Source organism: Parus major, chromosome 11 (assembly GCF_001522545.3).
Source record: "Parus major isolate Abel chromosome 11, Parus_major1.1, whole genome shotgun sequence".
Lineage (NCBI taxonomy): Eukaryota > Metazoa > Chordata > Aves > Passeriformes > Paridae > Parus > Parus major.
Window position 1 is genome coordinate 4,323,457 of NC_031780.1, and position 18,864 is coordinate 4,342,320.

The 18,864-nt window shown below is 38.8% G+C and overlaps 1 protein-coding gene across 10 annotated transcripts in view; it reads right to left on the minus strand.

Moving 5' to 3' along the window:
* PLCG2 (phospholipase C gamma 2) overlaps positions 1-18,864 on the minus strand; it is a 68,228-nt gene that overhangs the window by 7,482 nt on the left and 41,882 nt on the right. For all 10 annotated transcript variants that reach the window (XM_033517269.1, XM_033517270.1, XM_033517267.1 and 7 more), the window contains 17 exons: positions 18,604-18,724; positions 17,382-17,550; positions 15,490-15,594; positions 15,177-15,266; positions 14,467-14,645; positions 13,886-14,086; positions 12,504-12,623; positions 11,238-11,418; positions 9,909-9,977; positions 8,661-8,770; positions 7,773-7,869; positions 7,046-7,112; positions 6,636-6,793; positions 4,048-4,150; positions 2,887-3,096; positions 2,156-2,301; positions 1,025-1,139 (listed from right to left, as the gene is read on the minus strand). In XM_033517269.1, the coding sequence (XP_033373160.1) occupies positions 1,025-1,139; positions 2,156-2,301; positions 2,887-3,096; positions 4,048-4,150; positions 6,636-6,793; positions 7,046-7,112; positions 7,773-7,869; positions 8,661-8,770; positions 9,909-9,977; positions 11,238-11,418; positions 12,504-12,623; positions 13,886-14,086; positions 14,467-14,645; positions 15,177-15,266; positions 15,490-15,594; positions 17,382-17,550; positions 18,604-18,724 (2,241 nt within the window). The remainder of the gene's footprint in view (positions 1-1,024; positions 1,140-2,155; positions 2,302-2,886; positions 3,097-4,047; positions 4,151-6,635; positions 6,794-7,045; positions 7,113-7,772; positions 7,870-8,660; positions 8,771-9,908; positions 9,978-11,237; positions 11,419-12,503; positions 12,624-13,885; positions 14,087-14,466; positions 14,646-15,176; positions 15,267-15,489; positions 15,595-17,381; positions 17,551-18,603; positions 18,725-18,864) is intronic.

Sequence of the window (18,864 nt, forward strand, 5' to 3'; positions counted from 1 at the left end):
GGGGGTGGGAGGAAACTTGGCAGATATGAAAATCCATGAAGAAAAGCTATTATTTATATTCAAACATATCAAACCTCCTTGGACATGTATTTGTAAAGAAAAGAAAAAGCTAATTAATTTCTCATATTCATAAGCCTCATGCTCCATATCCAAGAGAAAGCAGGAAAAGCACTAGGAAGGCTCATGTACCTCGGCCCAGTTTTTGTAGTTATGTACAGAACACCAAGATTTGGTATATGTGCCATAGCCAGGAAGTTTGCTGTCTAAAGTCTTGGTCTCTTCCCACAGAAAGTTTAAATCATAATCATCTTCTCTGAAGCACTGAGGAGCCACAATGCACATTTTGCTCCTGATGCTGTTTATTTTCCATTGGTATCACTAGTTTGGATAATCAGAATCAAAGGCTGCTTTTTACCAAAGGAGCACTGTTGCATCCAGAATTACTAAATGGTGAAATATGAAGTGGCTGAAGTACTGCCCCATTTCAGAGCACTTCAGTTCATGCACACACAAACACATTCCTTAGCCAGAACTCCCCAGCACTGAGCTTTGATCAAACTTCTGATGCATTTCCAGTTACTCTATTATACAGCCCCATACACCCAAAGCTGCCTCCAAGGGGGTGCCAGTCTTAGAACCTCAGTTTAAAAAAACACAGTCTGGAGCTCACAGTAGTAGCTCCCCATTTGGGCCAGACTTTTGGGAACTGACTAGCAATGTTGGAGGCACTCTCAAGACAGTAATTTTTTTAAATATGCAAATACCCAAACTTATGCATGGGCAATAACACAACAGAATGGGACTTTTTTCTTCCCCAAACAGCAACAGCACTATTTTTTCTAAATTTGATATACATTAAAGTTTCTCAAATTAAAGAGCCCCAAGATGAGCAAGAGAACAAGCCTTTGTGACTCATCATTCCAGAGCTACATTTACCTTACTTCCCCCCCATAATGTTCATCCTCTGCTCGATTTATTTAATACCCTGGAAGTAGAACGGTATCTCTGCAACTTAGATACTCACTCACAACTGTTGTCTTGAATTTGTTGTTATCATATTCAGCCCCACAAATTTCAACCTCTACAAAGGGACAGGCGATGCTTCTACCAGGTTTAGGGAGATGACGAGCACCTAAAACCTGCAAAAGCAACTGTAAATTATAACCACCTCCAAAGGAAACTTGGCATCACTGTTGCTGAACAGAAGGTAGCTTACAGAGCTAGAGGGGGGAAAAATCCAGAACATGGAAAAGCACATATTCTCTCCCTTGAATATGTTTGCATGTATTATCTGTGCCACCAATAACAATACCTCCCATAGTCTGGGTAATTCAGTGATTTTCACTGTGAAAAAACACAAAACAAAAAAACCATTGTAGCTGACATTCATTACACACAGTGTGCAGCTCCAGGCCAGCCTGTAGCACAAGTTCTGTTATCTTTCTTCTGTGTTTATTACGTACTCATTTCAAGACATTTCTGATTTGCATTCACAGGCCTTGTTTACCTCACCTTTAAACTGTAGTGAAGAGTAATTAATGTGTTCCTTCTTTCCCAGAAAACATAGTTTTAAAGAACCTGTCTTACTGCATAGCAACTGAGAGCAGAAACAAGTTCAACCCTGTTTGGCACCCAATCAAGATGGTAACATTTTCCAATGATAAACTCCTCTCTTGAAGAAAAATAAGAATGACATTCAGATTAAGTTATAGTATATTAAATATGAAGTGGGGGATCAGCTTATTAGGTTTCCTGTTTAGTTTCTGTACTTCATTATAAATATCTTTCACACTCAAAATCTAATCAAAAACTCAATTAGTTAGTCTGATGCTAATCAATCTCCAATAGGACCCTTCTACAAAGAGCTCATTTGATTGGAAATTCAAGTTAGTTCATTTAATGTATTTATTAGCAATTACAAAAAATCATCCCAGGATTGTGTTTTCAGTCCTATAGCATGTTCTTCATTAGCATGATAAAGACATGTATTTCTTTTCAGGAACCAGTGAAGTTAGTTTTATTCTCACACACACTGACATTTGAAAAGAGTATTTTGACAATCTGTCAGAACTTGCTCTGAAACATAATAGTTTTATTTTTAGTTTTATAGATATTTATGACTTGTAAAAAACCATAATTTACAAAAGAGATTTACCCTCACTGTCATAATCATCTGCAATTTCCTCTTGGAGTCATTTGGCATTGGGTCATACTCTTCATTTCTCATGCTCTCTGGCTGCAGCACGTAGCCAGTGCGTCCATTCAGGGAAAACAAGGCATGGTTCAATTGCATGTATTTGTCTGGGGAGAGAGTTAAACAGTCACAACACAAGATCCTTTGAAATAAAGCTAAGGAAATACCAGATTAATGGCTCTTCCCTGTAATTCTTTCTGGTCACCACTTCATCAGAAAGAGCTGGAAAGGTGGGAGACATGGTTCCTTCAGTAACTGAATCTGACAGGCCATTTTTCATCAACTCTAATCCCAAAAAAACCCATCTCCATCCTCAGTTAGCTTCCTAGCAGTGTATCACAAACTAGCTGGCCCTCACCAGGAAGTGGAATACAGCCTTCCCTGTGGCTGCACAACCATTCATCCATCTGAAACTCACTGTAAATATCTCTGCTTACCACAAAGAGATCAAGATGAAATAAATCTTCTAGGGCTTGGGGCAGTTAGGGTCAGAGACAGGGCTTCTGGAGACTGATTTCTGGGGCCCAGTTCTGGATGGCAACCCACACATTAAAAAGCAAACTTCAAACACTGCTTCTTGCAGAGAAGTTCAAATAATCAGGACGGTGATTAGAAGAGCAGAAGGGCCATAAAGGGGCTCATTTACAGTAAAACAGAAGGTGGATTAGATTCTTTTCCAAAAGGAAAATTACCTGGAGTTTGGAAGTTGAGAGCCACCATCTGGGAGCCACAAAACCAGAGGCGAAATGGGTCATAGTTGGATGAGTCAACCCTCTGTCCTTTGGGATAGACACGGGTCAGGCCCTTCAGGTTGTACTTCAACAACTCCAGTGGCTTTTGCTTAACGATGCTCTCTGCCTTGGTTTCCACAAAAGAACGGATTTCTCTGAAATCAGGATTGTCTACACAGGGATAGGAGGAAGAAGAGTGAGTACCAAAGGAAGAAAGAAGTTGACATTTATACCATATTTTCAGCAACACTTTGTTTTGCTTTGTTTTGCCTTGTCTTTTAATGCAATAATTGGCACAGTTTTCAGGCAGACACAGCAAAGAGGTTGAAAATCAAGCCTGAAAGTTAAAATTGCCTTCCTGCCACATGCTTTACAGAAGGGCAGATAAGAGCCTGCAGTCATGTTCTCATCTCATCATTGCTAATAATGTACTTCTGATCACTATAATACATATTTAAATGAGACATCTTTTCCTGGGTCTAAATGGGGAGAAGAAAGGGTGAGCCAGGGTTAGCCAATGCCTCAAAAAATAACTATAATTATAATGTCTTAAATGCAGTGACAGCTTATTAAAAACATTTGCAAAGAAACTTAAAGAAAAAGGGCACATTTGCTAGCTTCTCCAGCACCAATGACAAAAAACTGGAATAAAAAGTACATATTTCAGTGTCAGAATCCACAGCTGCACATACACAGGCCCAGTTATATTATGAAGCCATACATCATTCCAACAGTTTAGTCCTGGCAAACATGTTCTTACAGTAAAAATTAAAAAATGAACAGTAAACCTATTTATGAAGGTTTCTTACAAACAAATCACAAGTGTTAAGCCAGAGTTTTTAATCTCAAAGAAGTCAATTGACACATAACTAGTGAGTTTCCCCATGGAACATACATCTGAGAGGGTGTCTCTAGTTAACTAATTAAAATTTGTGACAGTTCTTTTGTGATAGATGAATAGCACCAAGTTCCCTGGTGTACAATTTCAAAGTGCTATTGAAAACTGCCTGGGTGAAGCAGAACTTTGTTTTCCAGCAGGACAGATTTTATCTTCAGACCTAAAATCTCAACTAATATCTGTAAAGATAGTAAAAAGGGTAAAAATCAGATTAAAGGCAATACCTAAATTGTCCTTGGTTTTGCTTGTTGGCTTGCAGTAGATTACTAGATCAGATAATTCAATAGCAATTAACTGATTCTTTTCCCAGTATTTCCTCCTGTTCTCCTGGAAAACATAACAAAGTTTTAGATTATAGGAACAGTGAGTATTATGGGACAGGAGCTCCAGGGTGCTGGAGCCTTATTTGAATGCCTTCTTTGGTGTCCAGATTCCTATCTGATACCTTATACACTTACAAAGATGTAATGCACTTTCAGACCTAGCTCAGAGAACAGGTAATAACAAAATGGTAAGGTTTAGTTGGGGATGTACTTTTAGGAGTCTTTTTGGTAGAGAGAAAGGTGTTGTTTTATAAGCAAGGGTTTCAGTTCTTCCCTGATCAGTCATGCTCAGAATCTTGGCAACATTTTTTTTTTCTTTTAATATGGCTCTACTCAACTCAATTTTAGTTACATTCTTAACCCTATACCTCATATAAATGCAAATGTATGCAAAAAAAATGCAGAGGGTAGTAAAGTGTTTCTGTATCTATTTATAAACCTTGGCAGAACTTAAGTCTTGTTAGTAACTCCCAAACAGTGAAATTCAAACCCTCTGAGCATCATTCCTATGTAGTTTTCTATTTGTGCACCAAACCATCATGTTCTGTATGGAAAATCATGTTAAAATCTTGTTGAAATCCCCAGTACCAAACCCACTCTCTCTACTTCCACGTTTGCAAGCACCTGCTCTGTGGAAGCTGAGCAGTTTTCCCTGCCAGCAGAGACTGGGAGCTGCTGAAAGCAGCAAGACGTGTCCTGAGTGGAGACATTTGGGCTGGAGGATTTTCAGGCATAAGAAGCAGCTACAGGATAAAACATGTTAGAAGAGTCCCATACCGAACACTGATTAGCTTTGGCACAAAAGATCATGAAGCAGCAGCAATCAGGAAGTCTTCCAAATGAATTCCCTCAACAAGACAAACATAAAAGGAATGAAAATCAGAACTAGGGAGCCATGGGTTTCCAGAATATCTCATTGAACCAGAGATTATACATTGAAGTCTAAGAAAAGCAAAGAGGAATATGATGTTTAGACTTGGAAATAACCTTGGGAAAAAGCTGTACAAACCTCATTGTACTTAGTGATCAACCACAGTTCCCAGACACTGCTCAACAGTAACCAGAGCTCTGAGCAGAAGCAGATCACTTTTTGGTGGTATGGACTCATTTCTAACCAGAACCCTCTAGACATAACCAAGCAGGAGAGCAAGGAACAGCCACCCCAGGGAGCAGGGAAAATGTCAATACTGAGCAGAGATTACAAGAGATATGAAGCTTAGTTTTAATTTTTTTGATTAACAGACATTGCCCAAAACCAAACTCATTTAAAAAATCCCCATGTATCACATTGCAGCACAGTCTTAATTCACTGTGCTTTTTTCCTTCCCCAAAATTCAGCCTCTTAACTGCACTGGCAACAAGGGCCTTTCCTCATCTTCATCCCCTCCCCATGCAGCAGTCAGTCTATCATGTGAACTTTGTAGAGGCCACACTGTGAGAAAAGCCTCCCAGCTGACAGAAATGAGTTTTAAAGCATCTTTGAACACAGACTGTTTAATACTTCTCCGACTGTATGAAAAGAGAAAAAGCTGCCAGGCTCCTGAAGAGCAATTGTTGTAGCATAAAAAACATTCAATTTGGGGACACTTCTTTTAGGTCATGTTTCTCTTTTTCTCATTTTTACTTCTGAATGAAAGCCTGGCACAAGAACTGTATCTCTCTTCCCCCAACAATAGGTCAACAGCTCCTGTGCTTCTCCTCCCCTTGCTGTAGTTACAGTCCTCTGCTTGAGACATCAACTTGTCTGCTATAAATAGGATCAGGACAACCCTCAGAGCACTTCCACTCCATGTGACAGCATGAGCCAACATGATACTGATACATTTTCCATCAACCATATCACCCACTTAACAATAAAAGGTGAATAAAAGCAACCAAAAAAAGAGTATCCTTAAGCACAGCCAAAGTAAGGACTTTTTGGTATTTGGAAACACTATTATTGAAGAACTGGGAAATCCGGAATGTGGATATTAGTTACAATTTAAGCATTAGCCAAACAATCCTCTATCAGTACCACTGCATTCACTGGAAAACAGAGTTGGCAAAAGGGATAAGAAGAGTTTAGGGAATGGCAGCTCAGATTTCACACATCCTCTCTGGTGGATTCACAGATCTGAAAAGAACAGTCTGATGTCAGGGCTTCTGCTGCTTAACACTGGGATGAAGCAGTGTGACCAGATGGAAAACTGTAGTGGTATCCACTCTGGCCTACCAAGCACACTTCACTGAGGGGCAGGGTGCAACACAGACAGTACTCTGCTGGAAAACTCCTGTTAACATCAATTTACATAAAATGCTAATTCATTTACCATTCCACAGAGAGATTATGGAACAAGAAGCACAGCATCAATAAAATGAAAAGACAACAGCAATATGCAAGAGCGTGAAGGACCATGTGACATTTAGCAGTATAGGGCAGCTAAAGACAAAAGCTATTGTAAATTTATAGCAGTACATTATTAAAACAAGAGATAAATTTGCAGCAATACCTCTTCTGCTGTTTTCCAAGTGATCTCACGGATACTTTGGTACCATTCAAAGAGTTCTTCTACTTTATCAGTTGCAAACTCAACACATGGATCTTCTGGATTCTTAGGTTCCAGAATGAAGACAAAAGGCTTTTTGTGTTTTCCTTGTGGCATTTTCACTGTTAGGTAATACCATAGCAAGAAATTTATACTAAAATCCAACAGCTCTTTTTCTAAGATGTCATTGTTGATTTATTGCAGCATTTAGTATTATGAAGTTTCAACATATTAATTCTGCTGGCTATATTAATACAAGTAGGTGTTTGAGGGGTTTGATTTATTTTTTTTAAAATCTCTCTTGCTAAACATAAAAGAATCTATTCAATAGATAAAGGTCAGAAGTCCATACATAAGCATTAGAGAATACACACCAACGTTGTATGTATTGAGCACCAGGATGCCACGACACAGAGAGCCCAGTGGGTTGTCCTCAATGATCTGAAAAACATGAGTTAAATCTGACCCTGAGACTCCTGAGTGAACATGCACAGGACACTAACAAATAATAAATGTGCACCACTAAACCTCAGCTCTCTAATCTCAGCTTTCCTGAAAGCATGCTCACTAGAATGTTTGGAAGCCTGTTTTCATATCAAAAAACCACACAAGAATGTCTTCAGTGAGAGCAGTCAAAACAAGACTACTTTGTAGCAGCTTCTGTCCTAACACAACTGTTCATTTTTCAAGTCTGGTTAAGGTTACAATAACCAGGGGGGAGAAAATGTAATACTTGTGGGTCTCTCCAAAGACTCCTGGAAAATCATTGGAAGTGCTTCAGAAGAACAAAAGAATTAAATGTTTTAATTTTGAAATTCAAAAATGTTAAAACATATTACTGTTCAGTTGTTTTCTTTTGTTCAAGAGCTCTTTGTCCAAGATACAGGACCAGATTTTTTAGACTATTTTGACAAACAGGATTGGTTTATACATAAAATCTTGATAATGGAGAGTAAAATGACTAATAAGGTGTGTTTGGACATATAATTTTCTTATTTGCAAATTTTAAGACAGTGATTATAGCATGTGGAATTGTGAGTGTATAAACCACACTTCCAGTAGGTAGCCAAGGAAATGGAGGAGACAAACAGTAACCCTCACCTGATTTTCAAGCTCAGCAGAGTTATCAGATGACAGATCTTCAACATAATTAGATGGAAAATAATGTTGGACTTTTTCTCCATAATCCCCCTTCCACCTGAATTCAAACAGAAAAGTAGAGAGAATGAAAAAAAAAGGTTAAAGATCTTCAAAATGAAATTGGTTCAAAATTCATGAACCAATAATCCCCGAGAAATTGGTCATTAATACCCCATAATAGATTGTCTAGCTGGATATCACCAAAAATATAAATGATGAAGTAGCTAAGAGCTCTAACAAAGTGATCATTAACTGTAGTAACAGATGATTTCAGAGGGATTACAGTTACTGTAAACTGCAATTAATGACTTAAGAGGCTTTTTCCCCCTCCAGTACTAAAAATACTATTATGTGGTTGATTACCCTGTAGAAACCATAGGGAAACATTAGATTCCCAAGCTTTCCAAGCAATTTACAAGCCTGCTAAAAAAGAAAACCTGTTATGAAAGGAGACTGTACAGAGGTGGGTTTGATTCCTGAGAAATGCTTAGCAGAGCAAGGACAGAAGTAGAGCAATGACTGCAATGACTTCCCAGAACACACAGATGTTCAGGAAGGATGGATGTAGTAAGGGAAAAATATGGGATATACCAGGCTATGGAGGTTCTGGAGGCTGAGGTTATTGCTGTGGGATAGAAAAGTAAAAAAGACATGAAAGGAGAATTGAAGATGACTGGATTTTGGGTTTGGGATGATGGTTTTTTTTAATACACTGACATAAAGATTTATAAGGGCACAGTTAATAAGCAGAAATCAAAAAGGCAGTTTTAAAAACTACTACTCAAAGCTCATTTTTCCTCCATCTAGTAAGTCACCAGAAGTTCTCTCAGGAGAAATCTTTGTCCTTACCAGCCTCCAGTTTCCTTTGTGACATTATGAATTAAAGCTCCTCGAGAGAAGCTCAGTTCATCACTCCTTTTGGCTCTGTAGTCATACAAGGCTTTCACTGTTCTCTGAGGCTTTAAGATAAACAGAGCATATGGGTCATCTGGGGGGGGACAGGTCATAAAATAATCAATAATGCAATCTTAAAACAAAAAAAATAGGGAAGATTGGATTTTTTTGTTGTTTTTGTTATGAAGCTTAGAAAACAAAATACTGAAGTTCCAGAGTGACATCTATTGGTGGAAGTAAGTGATGCTACTTTGATATTCAAGCTTGGAGAAAAAAAAAGAAAAAAAAAATTAAGGTAGAAAACATAAAACAAAAAATTAAAACAAGAAAACAAAGTGAAATCTAAATCCTCTATTTTTATAGCACATATTCATAAGCATTTGTAGTTTTCAGGCTTAGATACGTACAAAACCTCCACTTCAAAACCACATCTATTCTGCTGGTCACATTTCCTTTAGGAAGACATACAGTTTTAGTAGGATAAGCTAAACCTTTATCTTGAATTTACTACCACTCAAATGCTTCAGCAGCAATACAAATTCACTGGCCAAAAAGACTAAAAAGAATTACGGTCACAAAATTTACAAGTAGGTGATTTTCATGAGAATTTACAAGTAGACAGGCACCAGCAAGAATTCCAGGTAAGTAATGTGTGCTGGGACACTTGTTTTTAAAACAGTATATAAAGGATAAAAACTCTAATAACTCATTAATAGACCAAAGACACCAAATTTTTATAGAAAGCATGTGAATAAACTCTGCACTTACTTGTAGATGCAGAATGTTTACTAATGGAACAAGAGTGCACAGACACCCACAGACACAGAAATTTTCATGTTGTACTTTCTTTCCATGAAGATGTGCCCTTCTCAAATTGAATCCTCTCACAGGTATTTCATTTTGGGAGTCCACCAAATCAAAAAACTTCCACAGACCCAAGAGCAAAACATGCCCATACTGCCAGTCTGAATGAATCACTACAGGATTTGCACACGAGAAAATGTGTGGGTACAAATTTTAAAGAGAGGCTAGTAAAAAGTTACACCCTTTAAACTTCTACTGTCCAGTTCCCCCTAGACCAAACAGCCTTGTTGGCTGTCATGAATTGATGTTTTCAATTCTTCTTATTACTGCCAACAGGAAATCAAGAAGTCTAATTTTTAGAAGTCTACAGTAAGTGTGAGTATCTTTCTTTACACATACCACTGTGGGGGTGATTTCACTGGGCTCCACATACATCTTGACTTCATAGAGGGAATTAATATCTTTTTCCTAAAAACAAGAAAGAAAAAATAATCAAGTTCCAGGAATCAAAAAGTTATAAAAGTACTTTATGATTATACTACATTTATTTCTGAAACCAACTTTTTGACAGCACATAGGCCAACAGAAGAGAAGGGAACAGACACCTCTGTTTTGCTCACTTCCATAGCTGAACATAACAGAAGATGAGTGTGTTATTTAATCAATCTATGTCTCAGTTTAATGAACAGTAAAACCCAATGAAACAGGAATACCATATAAAGTATTAAAGTATTTGCATCATTAAAGTATTTGACTGATCTCCTAATCAGTCAAAAGCTTTTTGATTGTGAGTACTCTTCTATGTGCAACCAAAAAAGAAATACCCACACTTACGATTTCTGTGTTTCAGTACTTTAGTACCAGTACGGGTTTCACTACTAGATAACTCTGCAACAATATACAGAGTCATATTTTTCATTTTATCCTCTCCTTGTGATTCCATTTGAACCCAGTTCTAAGATACAGAACCTTTGCTACAGGCAACATTATAAAAAATCCTGAGGTCTAAAATCTTTTTAGTCCCTTTTAGACTTCCCAGAAAAAACAAAATCCCCAGGTTTTGATTTCCTCACACCTGCCAGATGTGGTTTCCTACAGCTTCTAAAAGACATACACTTGAAAAGTAAAGACAGCACCTCGGGCTTTCCAAAGCAAAGCTCCCTCAAAATGAAACACATCCATCCAGAAAGTAGCCCTTTATCCTCAGCTAATTATCCAGGCTCCTAGTTTAGTCAATGGCTAGAGACAATACTCCTGGGGAGATTTCCTCATGCTTATCTCAGAGTGATCCTTCTGTGGTATCTTTTACCACAGAAGGCAGTGGGACACCATCCCTGAAATGTCCAGACTGAGAGGCATAGCAGAATATTTCATTTTTTCTGAAGCACTTGGTAATTGGCATCTGCATGATCATTTAAGATCAATGCCCACTTCAGCAATAGAAGACATGGCCAACTGTAGGCAAGGTTATTATCAAAAACTCATTTTAGTAGAGTAACGACCCCCAGCACACAGTGGGGCTTCTCTAATGAAATCATGGGGAATGCAAGAGTCGGCTTTTAATCAAAGACAAAGCTGTTCTTCACACCTTTGTGAGAGAAGTCAGTATAGCCACCTCAATTTCATAGAAAGTGACCTGCTTAACCTCTCCCAGAGACCCCCATACCAGAGCCAGAGCTCAGCCCAGCCCCCCAGTCCATCCCAGTCCATCCCAGTCCACCCCAGTACCGTGCTGTAGCGCTCCAGCAGCTCCTCTGTCACAGGGTAGCGCAGTTTCATCTTCCTGTACAGCGGGTGCTTCTCGTAGTAGGTCACCAGCTCCACCAAGCTCTCAAAATAGGCTGAGGTTCCCAGCACAAAGTGCCGCCCCTCCTGCTGGATTCGGAAGTGCTTCACCTTCCCCTCCGCTCTGCGGAACAAGGGCACAGCTGGGAAAGGTGTCAGTGCTCACAGGGAGAGCACCAGGGCTCTGAACTGCACCAGAACTGCTTTGTGCACCTTCGTCATGTGAAATGACTTCTCTCTCTCACAAAGCCTCTTTTATTCAATTATGATTATTATAATCTTTTAGATAGCTACAGAAATCAGTTTTTAAAGAAAAAAAAATCTCTTGGGCTTGAACAAAAGGTTTGTGATTGTATTGATAAATGCAGAAAAACCATCCATTGACAACCATCCCATCCAAAAAGACCCCTACACCCTTTTCAAGCTGCTGAGGTTTTGGTACTTCTTTTTTCCCTGGTGTGAAATGGCTTTAATGAGATGCTGCAGCTCCAGCCACTTCAATGTCCACCTTGGTAACAGCAGAAAACTTCATCCCAAAGTACAGAGGAGACTGGGAATTTTTGATGTCTTCAATACACAGTAAGTCATCTAAGTAAGCAATTTTATATGTTGCTAAAGTATGCATTTTCAGAAAAACATAATTTGATCTGAAGGTGTGATGCAGAACACTACAATTCTATATATTCCATTAATATTTTTACAAGAACCACAAAACTGTTCAAAACTATTTCCCCAGGTGAGAGGAGCCAACAATTTCACTTTGACATTTCAGTTTTATGAAAGAAAGTTTCTTTTTCTTCTTTCTTTAAAGAAAGTTCTATGACAGGTCAGGATTTCTAGAGGGTAAGGACACAGAATCATTGATGAACCTGTACCTGTGCACTGCAGTTTTGAAGGAAACTTCAAAATAACACTCTTTAGCAAGGAGTGTCAGGGAATGAAAGAAGGGCTACTCATAGTTCTGTATGGGAAGGATGGGACAGCTGATGCTCAAACCATCTTTATAAAAGCATAAAGGTTCAGGCCAGTCACAAATTAACTCTTGCACACACTCTTATACATGGACCTGCTGCACAAATCAACCACGCTAATTATTCAAAGTTTGAAAGCAAGAACAGCATGACTCTAAAGAGACCATTATTTTTTTAAAAGAAAAACCAGAATATTGTTGGGCTGCTAGGTAAGGTAGTCCTAACTTTATTTTCTTACCTGAAAGTCATGGCAAAAGAATCAGGCTCATCTCTCTTTCTAATGAGAAAGGCTCCATCCCGAGGAATTCGCATGAGCATGTCTTCTGCCTCACCCCGACTCAAGTTGTTATAGTACCAGCTGCAGCAGTGAAAAGCCAGAATGGGCAAAGCATTACATGGCATGTCAAATGTCATTTTTGGAGAATAACAGACAGCGTTATTAACAGCAGAGTTTCAAACATTCTAAGAAATATTATGCATTAGATTTTCCCTACCTTGGCACCTATGACAGCAGTTTATTACAAAACATTGTAAGACAGCAGTTTATTTTGGATGAAAGCATCAAGAATATATCAGAACACCTTGTCTGTCTGAAATCATAAAACATAAATCTGCATTTATTCCTAAAACAAAGGCACTGTGTCCTGCTTTTAGCCTGCCATTCGGTTTTCAACATTTATTCCATTCTGACACAGTAGATTTAAGATAAAGCCTAAACACAGACAAAAGAAAGACACCAGCAATTTTAATTTTTATTCAGAGCTTGATTTTATCTTTCACCATAGGGCTTGTCTTGGATCCAATGTGCCTTCAGTGAAGCTGTGGCCACTTATACTGGCAGTGTAATTCCAGTTTATGCAGAAAGGCAGGAAAGTCTAACCCTTAAATTCTCCTTCCCCTCTCACTGGCTTCCAAAGTTATCTATGGGTGGTCAGTGAATCCCAGATCCCAGGGGGGCAAAAAAATAAAGAATCTTAAAGTCACAAATTAGTGTTTTACATGCAAAGATTTACTTTTGCCCACTGCAAAGAAAACAGAACAAAAGGCAATGATAACAGTATTCTGCCAAAAAACAAGAGCAAGCTCTGCCCAGGCTCTATGGCAGACAAATACCAGCTGCAAATAAGCACCATGCTTAATTCCTGTCACTCGGGTTAAAGTCAGCCTAACCAGCTCTGACAGGGTGAGGTGGAGGGTGGGGTTAGGCAAATGTAGCTGTTGGGCTCACTGCCCCAGTAAGAGAGCTTCCAGATGGCACAGACCATAACCACTTAGCTGCCCAACCACAGCCAGCTACTAAACATCCAACCCGACCCTCTGGGGGTTGTAAAACACTGCACAGACAAAGGAAGAATTGGCACATTTCCACAGCATTACAGTTCCCACTGATCTTCCAGTTGCTGCTAGGAAATTGCTTTCCCATTGACCACTCTCTTGTATCAGGTTCTCACAAAGTCAGTGTTCTCCCTCAGCATCTTTCAGGAAGTCTATTCCTCAAACTTCCACAGACAAGCAACACTGAAGTGTGCTCCTGAATCCAGGGAATTTTCTATGCAAAACTCCCACCTAAAACAAGGCAAGGACACTGACATGAGAGCAGTGCTTGGCTTCTGTACGTACTCTTTGGTCTCGTGAGGGCTGGGGTTGGGCACAGCGTCGGTGAGGCGCAGCTCAAACTCAGCACATCGCAGGTGGGCCTCCTTGTAGTGTTGGATGAGATCATAGATGCTGTCAAAGGTGAGGTTGTCTGTCAGGTAATATTTCACAGTGTCCCCATCACTGGTGGAACGGATCCGGCAGTGCTGGACTCTGCCTGACCTCCTGAAGGAGTAGAGAGGGCATAAGGGAAATACAGAGTTTGTAGCAGATTTTATTCTTTTGAAGTATTTCCCCACCCACTTCTGGTCAGCTACTTAGTGAGCTTGTGAAAAGGCAAGAAATCTGTGTCATCTCATAAAACAGCCAAAGTAGCAAGCAACAAACATCCTGACAAGGGAGGTTACAGGACCAAAACCAGTATTTTTCAACTGATGACAATTTAAAATATGGCATAAACTTATTCTGCAAAATTTGCTTTGACAGCTCTCTGGGTCAGAAATCCATCTGACACTATTCCTTGTAATGTTCCAGCCAGAAAAAAAAAAAAACATCAAACCCAGACAAACAAATCCCACATTAAATTTGTTTGACAATGACCATACCAAAATGACAAGGTGTAATCGTCAGGGAAAGCTTCACTTTCCCTGACCAGGAATGTCCCATCCTTGCCACCCATTTCAGCACAATATTCCTGGAGCAGTTTCTCAGCAGTTGTTCTCCCCCCTTTCATTTTCCCATGGAACCATTTCTCTTTCAAGTGCAGTTCAGTCCGTTTCACCTCCTAGACCAGAAAATAAGAATTTTTTTAAGTGCATTTCTAATTTTATCACTTTGAAACTAAGTACTTGTTATTTGTGATATGTAACAATCTACTATTTCAGGATTTCAGCTCTTCCTAGGCCTGAGCTCTCCAGCCAATCACTTTTATAATTACCCTGCTTTACCATCCACAATAGCCAAGTAACACATTAGCAACACAATATACATTAGTTCATTCTGCTTAGTTTGAGAATAGCAGTAATACTTAAAAGACTTAGTGCACACATCAGTATTAGCATAGAAGTACTGAAATTATATTTCATTGTCCTTGTACTCGTCCACTAACCAAGGGGAAAAAGTTATTTTATTAAAAATAAGGTTACCAGAAGTTGACCTTGACAAAGACGCTTTTATAGTTTTTTTTATCCCCACACTTGTTATCTGAAACAAAACCTCTACAACTTCATCAGCATAAAAAATATACATCTTTAGACATTAAAATAATCTGAAATAACAAAAAGAGAATGCTTAAATAATAAAACACAGCCATCACCTTTGATGAATCTTCATCAGCACTTTGCTCTATATCATCACTGAATGAAAGTTTTTCATCAGCAATAGCACAGTAGTGCCGAGTCCATTTCTGAAAGTTGGGAGATATTAAAACCATTACCACAGGAAAACTCACTAACCACTCTCAACCACAATCTCAAAACAGGATGCAACAATAAAAAAAATAATTTCTTCCCCTCATCCACAACTGTTCAACTGATAGTATTGCTTACAGAAATATTAAGAAAATTCACGTCAGCTTTCAGTATTATAGAACTGATTAACAACCTGTAGCAATGACATAGAAATAATACCTGTTCTATTGTGTCCCACATATAAAGCTCTCCTTGTTGCTTCTTTTCTTCTTTCTTTTCTTCCAAGTTCACATCAATGTCTCCCTTTGGCCCCAGTTTTTTGTGCTTAAAAAACAGAAAAAATCAACATTCATACACTTAGAGAGAATCCCACACAAAATTGGTCATAATGTTTCAGCACACTCAGTTTACTGAAAGTATCTCCCTCCATTGCACAGCCACCTTCTGTCATTATCATAACAGCAGCTGTTCCACAAGGAACAACAGGGCTGGAACTTCTTTCTTTAAAATTAGATCCTGTAACAAAGGTTAAAAAAACTATTAGAGGTATCATTGAAGCAGTGAAGAAACAAATAGTTTGATAAGATCTCACCATTCTTTAGAGAACAGAAAACATGAAGTGGCACATACTGAAAAATAAGGATAAACAGGAATCCTTCTGCAGAAAGTAGCACATAAGGAACAAAAATCAAAACCAAAGGAAAAGATAAGGAATTAAAATGAATGAGGAATTCACCCTTTTACGAGAAAAAGGAATACAAGGAAAATCCTTTATGAAAAAAGGCGTCAAGTTCTACTTTCTTTAGAGTGTTCACAAAAGTGTCTCAAGGGGCCACAGGCAATAACAATTACTTAACTGCGCTTAATGATGGGATTGTCTCATATCAGACCTCAACCACACTCAGTTTGGCACAGCCTACTCTTGGCTGATTTCAGTTTGACAGGCCTATCTGAAAAATCTCACAGGCCAGTGGAGTAGGTGTTGCCTCTGACTGTTTACTGACAACATTTTCCAAACAAAAGCCAAACAACACAACCAGCTCACTGCAGGTGATGATCTATTTAAAGACTCGTCAATGCTCTTTTAGACAGCACAGAGTGATATGGATGTTCTCTTGTGCACACTCTTATTAGTTTGTAATTCCCTTTAAATCAGATCTGTCATGTTACAAATCATGTGCCTATGCAAGTCCCCTCTCTGCTCTGCATGGAAAAAACAGTCTGGAGAGAACAAAAAAATCCCCAAAAACTTAAGCACAGAAGTTTTCCACCTTATAGCGGGATTCTGTTATTTCTAATCTTACATTCAAGAGCATATTCTTATACCTACCTACCCTTATTTCCTCCATTCAGATATCTAATACATAGGATGCAATACCGCTACAAGAGCAAGAAAACAGAAGCATGAATGAAAATAATTATCATTTTACTACAGAGATCATGAGCAGCCCTGAGATTCTTCACCAAATTTTGCCATTTGAAAAGTTCTACCAGAGTTTCAATCTAAGAAATCTTCTTTTGGTTGTGTTGTTGCTGCAAAACAGAGCTCATAAAACACGTGCACTGCCCACAAGGTCCAACACAAACAGAGACTGCCTTCTCATAGTACTGCCTCTGTTTCACAAGTGGCTCACTAAACTGCATATTTAAATCACACTGAGTTAGCAAACATTCATCAATTTGTGAAATCCTCACAACTTCAGCGTGCAGCCGCAAGAGTTCGGGTTTCACTTGAATGAAAGGCAGTTTTTGAAACAAAAAATAGTAATACTGATCTATCTTCCTATTCAAGAACATACTTCTATAATTTTTAAGCAGGCCACATGGTGTAAAACATCTGTGATGAACATCTGCAGCAGTGAACCTTTGTTGAAATTTCAGGAGCTGGAAGACCTTTAGAAAAGAAATTACTTTTGATCTGGCTTGAACTGCCAAGACTTACTGCAAAGGAAACCAAGAGCAAGCACTTTAATACAGAGTTTTACAGAACACTGTTCATTACTGCCAAATGTAACCAGTAAACCCTTCAAGCAAGGGGTTTCGTGAAACTTTTCTGTGAAGTCAGGAACAGTATTTCAGGCTCCTTGTTCTTGTTCTCAAAGCAAGCCTACCTTGATGATGATTTTTTCTTTCAGCTGGGTTGGTGATGGGAGCTGATCTGCACTGGCTTCAACAGGCTTCATCAAAAGCTGATCCCCAAACACCTCCTTGAACACTCTGGCCATGTGTCGCTGCTGCTCCACACTGCAGTGCTCTTCAATTGACAGAATGACTGGGTATCTTTGGGGGACAAAACCAAGGTGAATGAAGACAATTCCTTTTTGCTACAGCTGCCAAGGCAAAGAAGACAATACCCTCCCTCAGCCCCCAGAAGAGAGAAAATATTTAAAGGAAGCAAGACAAAAGGAAGATATAGACACAATAAATAGCAGATGTGCAATAAGAATTGCCAGGGTCAGAAGGGACCTGTGAAGGCCGATCTATTCCAAACCTCTTCTTTGGGAAGGCCCAATTCCTAGATTAGATCATGTTGTTCAGAACTTTATCTAGCCAAGATCTGAATATCTGCAAGGACAAAGATTCCCTCCAAGCTCTTTGGGCACAGTTTCACTGCTAAGGTACCATTATGTTAAAATTTGTTTCTCCTCTCCTCAAAATCATGTCTGTTTTCCATCACATGTACTCTGAGAAGAGTCTGAAAGCATAATGCATCCCATATTATGGTTGCCACTAACACAAAGTTCCTTTGCAGACACTGATCCACATGGGAAAATACTGCCTCTCTGTGTCCAAGTGGTAACATGGAAAAACAGGACACTGACAGCTTGATTTCCTCTCCAGTTATTGGGTAATATTTTTCATGTTAAGGACAAGTTAAAGTTAAGTTAAAGAAGGGCAGAGATGCAGATCTAAACTGATGTTACCAGTTCAAGAGACATGCTATGAGTTCTGTATCTTCTCAGCTAAGACCTTCCCTACAACAGGAAAACCACATGACAGACGTATTATTTGTCAATTGTAATATTTTGTTAAATTTTTTAAAGATTTAAGACATACTATTAAGCCCTTGAAGTTTCACTTTCAACTTAATAAAAGAAGATCCAGAAAAGGAGCCGGAAACCACTTTAGGGTGGTCACTATCTTCCTTAGCAACAAATGGTTATGCACTGGGACTCTTCCTCAAAACAGCATCAATTAAAGACCCATATGTGGCAATAGTGAAAGCTACTGGAATCCCTTATTCTCTGATTACTTTTTGCTCTAGATTACAGAGAAATTAATTTCAGAAAGGTCTAAGCATATGAAAACAGGCTGAAGGAAAACAAAGCTTACTCAGATGTAACAAAGGCATGGTCTTTGATTGCCTGAACTACATCATCGAATTTGATCTTTGTTGTCCGTGTCCACCCATGGTAAATGATCGGTTTCCCATCAGGACCATCCCAGCAATCCACTAAGAAACACAAACAATGGAAAAAGTAAGAGACCAGGTAGCTCCTTAAATGAATCTGGTAAGAAGAATACATCCAAAACTTCAGTGTTCTATATACTGATTCATAGACCTTAATGTTCTAATAAAACATTCTATCAGAT